This window comes from Microtus ochrogaster, chromosome 16 (genome assembly GCF_000317375.1).
Source record: "Microtus ochrogaster isolate Prairie Vole_2 chromosome 16, MicOch1.0, whole genome shotgun sequence".
In the NCBI taxonomy this organism is placed as follows: Eukaryota; Metazoa; Chordata; class Mammalia; order Rodentia; family Cricetidae; genus Microtus; species Microtus ochrogaster.
The window spans coordinates 12,152,680-12,159,919 of NC_022018.1; the positions used below are offsets into that span (position 1 = coordinate 12,152,680).

Sequence of the window (7,240 nt, forward strand, 5' to 3'; positions counted from 1 at the left end):
ACCAGCCAGCAAATCTCGTGTCCTGCCTTTTTCTCCCTAGTGCTGGGACTATAAGCATGGTGGTACATGCTTGGCTTTTAAAAAGGCAGGGGTTGGGTTGCAGGGGGGGGGGAGGTCATGATCAGGCCCTCATGCTTATAAGTCAATCACTTTTATCTGAGTTAATTATTCTTTTTCTTATGTATTGTTTTTCCCATCATTTTTTCTTGAGTCACATAAAAAATTATTACTGATTTTTTTACTTCTCACATTAAAGAAAATTTTTTTTTTATTTATCCTTCCATCAGACTGACCTAGGTCTGGTGAACATATAACAGCAGAAGTGCTAAAAGCTGGAAACAACTCAAGAGGTCTAGAGGATTCTCTTCGTCCTCTGTTCCCAACTCCTTGTACCCATCCTGACCTTTTCCTTTGGGATCTGCTCAGAATCTACAAGTTTACTATTGGAAATAAAGTTCTTCCTTCTTTCCTTCCTTCCTTCCTTCCTTCCTCCCTCCCTCCCTCCCTCCCTCCCTTCCTTCCTTCCTTTCTTTTTTCTTCCTTCCCACTGTCCCTCCTTCTTCCTCCTTCCTTCTTTTTTTCTGTGCTGGGGATCAAGTCCAGATACTCATGCCTACTAGACAAATATTCTGCCACTGAGCTCTGTCTTAGCTCTACACATTGCCTTTTTCTCCTCCTCTTTTAAACTACAGGATTCATGGGAAGAGGGAAAACAGTTGCTATTAATACTTTCTGAACAATAAGGGACTCTAGAAGGAAGAAGAAATGATGGAGGAATATGCAGAGTTGCAGGGATCTAATACTAAAGCCTTGGAGTAAAGAGACTGTGATTTTATTCTAAGCTTGTTCGTTGATAATACTTGGTGCAGAGCCTGCTAACTTCATTCAAATATGGTGTGGGAAGTCCTTCTGTATATGTGTTTCTTTTATTGGTTAATGAATAAATAAGCCTTTTTTTTGGCTTGTGATAGGGCAGAATAGAGTTAGACAGGGAAAACTAAACTGAATACTGGGTGAAAGAAGGAGGATCAGGGAGAAACCATGTATCTGGTACAGGAACAGATGTTGGATGGAGCCCTGCCGGTAGGCCACAGCCTCTTGGTGATTTACAGATTAGTAGAAACAGGTTAATTTAAGATGTTAGAGCTAGTTAGAAATATGTTTAAGCTATAGACCAAACAGTATTGTAATTAGTTTCTGTGTGATTATTTAGGGTCAGGACAGCTGGGAATGAACAAGCAGTCTCCGACAACACAAATGGAGCATTGCCAGTCCACCTTGCTATTTGTCTTCCTCCCTCTGCTCACCCAGAGCCACGTATTTGGAGGATGTTCTATGCGATGGATCCTAGAGGTCCAGAAGGTCATAATAAACCCAAGGTCAGGCACCAACCAGCCATTTACTGAAACTAGGTAACATGTGAACGAAGATACCCTTTTTTCTCTTTGTAAGTCTATTACCTCAGGCATTTGTTAGATGGAGAGCTGATTGACATCCTATCAATCAAAACTTACAATAGAACCTTTTGAAGAGATTGAATCTTCTGAAGCACTGGCAGGTGCTTAATGCCTGTGTTGGATATTAACCTAGAGAGAGGAGAGACGGACAAAGTGAGAGGAGTGACGAGACATAAAGCAAACATCTGTCAGAACCTGGACTTTCCAAATCAAAATACCAATTATATACAGCCAGAAAAACCTGTTAGAGTACTCCAGTACATCTAAATTGTACTTTTACTACCTGTTTTATGTTTTAAGAATCTAACCAGGATCGAATCAGTTGTTGATTCATTGGAGCAAAGATATTTACAATTGTTTATTACAAGGTGGGGATATTCTACTGCCATTCATATATCGTTTTATGCTTGAACATTGATAGGTTAGCTCTACTGAGAAGTAACTTACAATAAGATAACACAATTTTCCACGTTACCCCAGTTTTCACTCTTGGCATACTTGAAGAATTAGCACTTCTTCTTTCAAAGAGGTTATGTTGGGGTTACATTGTGAGAGCCCACATTTTTTTGACTTCAGGGTGTACAAGTAACCCAAGAAGTGTCAGTTTGACTCCCTCCTAGAAAGTGGTTCCAGTTGATCAGAGACAAGTTTCTTCTGTCACAAGTGGGAAGATGGTTTAAAAAAATCCCTCCCTCTCATAACAGCAGATATACCCTGGATCCTTCTCAGCGTTCAGTTTCTTGGGAATCAGAATCTGAAGAGTCTAATATGAAAACTACCTATGAATAATGTAATGGATCCTGTAAGTTTGGAGCACCGGAGGCAAGGAGCTTGAAGCAGAGGAGGGGAAAGTTAGTCAGCACCAGGACGAGTGATGGTGTTGGCCACTGTTACTGGTGCTGATTCCTTAATCTCAAGGACCTGATTTAGGAGATCTACAGAACACGCATTGGAACTATTGCTCTGACGGAAGGGTGTGCAGTGAGAGATTTGGATCCATATCTCCTGATGGTCAAAGGTAGCAGCGTGTTACTAATGCCCTCCATCCATCTGAGATATTTGTGAGTATCCAGCGAGTTTTGGATGAGTATCTCTTTTCCTGTGCTGCTGGCGTTTTAGAGTAGAAAGCGAGTCATAGGGAGTGCTGGGTGAGGTGGTGGTACCCAGCTGTACCTTTACTAAGCTGGGTGACATTCTGGAGGAAGGGGCTGCTACACCGGTGGCTTCAGCTGTCTAGAGACCCATGAAAGCTATCAGGCACACCATGTTTTAGAATTTCCCTAGTGTTACATGCTCCAAGCCTTTCCAGTACAGCTCTGCTCCCACTTTCTTAATGTGTGTTTCTTGGCTAAAGGGCAACTAGTCTTTGTTGCTTTCATCCTGAAGAACCCTATTCATATACACATCGTTGTGAAGGGTCAAAGCTCTGGACTAGATTTTGATGTTTTGTTCGCTGTGTCTATGTTCAGAGAGTCAGTAACTCCTGTCTATGGATTGTTACAGTGATTCTTCGAGGCTGTGTTTCCGCTTGGTTCCTAACACTGGATGGAGAACTTACCTTGATAAGCTGTTCTTTTGAATACTTCCATCAAAATCAGGATGATCTGCTTTTTACTGCACCAAAGAGATTATTCATGTACTCTTTTAGAGGATTTGTTATGACGTTAATTTCCCTTTAAAAAAAATCTGACTATGATTGCACTGGCCTGGAATCCTAGTACTTAGAAAGTTATTGCAGGAGAATTGTGATTCGTGGCCAGCCAGGGTTGCATAGGTGAGACGCTATGGGATTTCCATACAGAGAAATGAACATTTTGGCATTGAGGTCAATGAGTGAAGTTAAGCACATAGAGGAAAGTGGCCACCACCACATCCTAGATACAGTGCAATGCCATGACCCTGGTGCCCCTCTATTCTCATGTCACATTTAACCTCTTCCTAACCTCCAGATCCCAATAGCCAGTCATCAGTTTTCTGTAGCTATGATTTTTGCCTTTTCTAAAAGATCACATTTTCCAAAATAGAATCAGAGAATGCATAACTTTTGCGTCTGGCTGGATTTTCACTCAGCATTTGAAACCTTCCCATGTTGTTTTTTTCTGTATGTCCTTCTTTTTTGGTGCTAGATAGGATTTCATTGCTTGTCTATTTTCCAGTTGAGGCTTCAGTTTTGTGGAAAAAATGTGGTTAAGTGCATCAATGGCCATATGTTCATATAGTGTATCTCACACATATAAAAGGTTTTTAAATGCTAGTATATGACTGATATCTGTCAGGTAAGGGAGAGGAGAGGGAGAGAGAGACCTAGATAGATAAACAGATGGACAGACAGACAGACAGATAGATCAATAGATAGATAGATGGATAGATAGATAGATAGATAGATAGATAGATAGATAGATAGAGATAACATAGGTTCTTCTTTTTCTTGGGTAAATGTCTTAGAGTGTGATTTCTGGGTCAGATGGCCAGCATCTGTTTAAACAGAAAGCAGTTTAGCATTTTTAGAAGCAGGTATACCATTTTATATTCGCCAGCAATGTGTGAGAGTACTAGTTGCTTTATAGACTTTGGTTATCTGAAAACTATACATATTCTTTTCATACCAAAGTAATACATTTACTTAATATGAGGCATATGAAAAATATAGAGAGACATTTACAGAAGAAAATAAAAGTCACCTTATGACCCAGTGTTAACTTCTGCTGGTATTTGAAATCGGAAGTGTCTACCAAAATAATTTTCATCGTTGCTCTCCATGAACCCCTGAGATTCTTCTCAGTGCTGCCAGTAGCACTGGAGTAACCTAAGAGGCCCACAATTCCACACAGCCCTATATATCAGATCTAGCCCTCTCTATTTTTATATCTAGTCCCTCTGCATTCTTCCAGTGTTCTCCTAATGAGACATCACAGCGGCCACCATAGTTAATATTTTCTGACAATCTTCTTCTACGCATAGGTCTGCAATGCAGCATGTGCTCATAAAATACTGGGCTAATTGCTTGATGTTTCGACAACATTTCTTGTTTCTGTCACCAGGACTATATCAAAACTCTAATTTGGCTAATTTGCTTGTCAGGTATCCCTGCTGTCTGGGGTAATTAGTCTTAAGCAGAAGCAGGAAGGTCTGGAGGCCAGTAGCCATAAGAGTCTACATGTCACCTCTGATATGAACTAGACACAAGCCAGTTGATCTCTCCAGACTAGAAAGTGTGGACTGTGGTCAGCAAGGTAGGAATTCTATCAAGCTCCGCTTTGCCGTTTCACCTCCTCTTGGCTCAACTTTTACTCTAGCAGTTGCCGTGGCAATAGGCTGCTGTTAGATTTAATGTGGCAGATGCTTGCCTCAGCTGTACTGAATGGGCTTTCTTTTTCTGTCCTGGACTTCAATGCTGCTTTTAAGGCTGGCATTTTTCAAATCCTGTTAAGCCATTCTGAGGCCTTGACAAGTCCAGAAATGCATGGGAGTTAACACTGAAGTAGACAGTTCCTGGTTGCTGTGGCACTCTACTCTTCTGTTTCATCTGTGAACGATTCTAATGTATTAATATATTAATAAATTTATTTCACACTATATCTTAAAGGACTGTAGCATTACTGAGCTCCGACTGTCTGGTAGTATACTACAGCACATATGTTTGGAATACAGGGTTTGAGAATGCATCCCCTCACCCCTTTATAGTACTTGGGCTTGACCAACTTAGGGCCTCATGAATCCTATGCAGTAGCCTTATCACTTGGTTTTGCCCTGCACGGCTTTTCTCTTTTTATTTTGAGGCATTGTCTCTAAGTTGCTCAGGCTGACTTTGAACTTAGGTTGTAGTCCAGAAAGGCCTTTGAAGCTACCTTAGCCCTCTGAGTATCTGGGAATATAGACCTATACCACCAAGCCTGGCCAGGATAATATATTCTTGATTTAGTTTTTATCCTTTCTCCATTTCTTTCCTTTTAGTCATCCATAGCCTTTCTCTGAGTTTGGATGCAGACATAAACCACTGGTATGCATGCCCTTGCTCAGGCATTTGGAGACCCTAGGTTAAGACAGACACCAGCTTACAATGGATTGCACATTCTGGATAGATTCACAGGTAGTTGCTCACTCTCCTGACTTCATGGCTGTCTTTAAGTGCAGTTCAGTCATATTTCTATTCCTTCTTTTTCTGCAAAACTTTCAGAGAGTATTATCTGCAATACTATTTTTGTAGTCCCTTGTCTCATTTATATGGTCCAATCTGCTCCAACCTGATTGTTCGACTTACATATCTTCACCAAAAAAAAAAAAGTCGTTTTGGGTCCCAAATTCACCAGTCCACCAGGTACCAAATATAATGAGCGTTCAAGTTCATATTTTGTTAGAACTTTTGGATCATCCAGTGGTCTTTGCCAGTCTCTCATCCATTTCTGTTACGTCATACTCATTTGTTTTCCCTTTTTACTCCTTTTGATTGTGTTGTTTGTATTCCTTTCTCTGTTAATATTTGGAACCTTTGTCATCATCTTCTATAGTTCCAGATAAGTAGCTTTTGCTTCCTGTGGCTTCTGACTGTGATTATGGCGAGATCAAGGTTTACACTGCCAATCTGACCTCTCTAAGTTTGCCAGGAATGAAATTTTACTTCCCACATCCTCTTGAATGGTCCACTGTCACAGCTGAAAATTTCTCCTGGCATCAGATCTTTCTTCCATGATTCTTTTCCAAGAAGTAAATTGGTATCTATCGATAATTAATGAGAAAACTGTAAAAATTGGCTGCTTAGTCCTCATCTTCCAAAATCTAGGCCATCTCAAAGCCTTCTTAGATTTTTATCTTGATTCTATGTAATTCTGTCTACATCCATCAAAACATTCTAAAGCAAGTACTACCATTCCCTGCCTTTATTAAATAGTTTCCTTTGGGCCCCACACTTCGTCTTTTCCAATCCCTTCTCCATACAGCATGCATGGACCATTCAAGAATTCTTTTCCAATCCCTTCTCCATACAGAATGCATCGCATTCTTCTAAGACACATAAACTGGACTTCTTTGCTCCCTTGATGTGAAAGGTTTATTTTTTCCCATACGACCCAATGTGAAATTCATATTTTGTACTACCAACTCTGATGCCCCTCTCATGCTGTCTTACCAATGCCCTTCAACCTCAGTGTCTTTCTCTTTGCTCCTCCTTGCCTTTCGTTATCTGCATGCGCTTCATCTGGAGGGTTCTCATCCATTCTTCACCAGGTCAGTTTAATCAGTTACAAACGGAGTTCTTCAGAGAGGAGACCTGACTATAGAACTTAATTGGGGCCCTTAACATAGGTATCTTGCAAAATGTATGAACAATGCTTCCCCTAAAAGTTGTAGGTAACTAAATGAAAATGTCAGTGTCAGGTGTGTGATACTTTCTTAAAAGTTATTGGTCCTGGAAGACTCAAAGAACCTAAAACAACATAGGCTATTTCCATTGCTTTTGGTTGTCCACCAAAAGTAGACAGTAAGATCCTGTTGCTAAAAATACCATGTACTTTACGTTCGTTGCAGGGTATAGAGAAAGCCAGTCTTTGACTTGAAAACTTCTTCCCTGCTGACTACCTTTCACAGATCTGGAAGATGCTGTGCAGACCACTGGTGGAGAAAGTCCATCAATGGTATCCCTGCATACACAGTACTGATGTGTAATAATGGCACTAAGGTCATAGGGGTAGCCAATTTTGTTTCACAGGAAGGAATTCAGGTATAACACTATAAACCTAGCCAAAACTCCATGTCTCAGGAGGTCATAGAGCCCAAGGAGGGACCTT

At 40.6% G+C, this 7,240-nt stretch overlaps 1 protein-coding gene across 2 annotated transcripts in view; it reads right to left on the reverse strand.

The window, feature by feature from the left end:
- The window catches only part of Fshr (follicle stimulating hormone receptor), a 172,019-nt gene that overhangs the window by 21,126 nt on the left and 143,653 nt on the right, over positions 1-7,240 (reverse strand). For both annotated transcript variants that reach the window (XM_005354731.2, XM_005354730.2), the window contains exon 5: positions 1,515-1,586. In XM_005354731.2, coding sequence (XP_005354788.1) covers positions 1,515-1,586 — 72 coding nt within the window. The remainder of the gene's footprint in view (positions 1-1,514; positions 1,587-7,240) is intronic.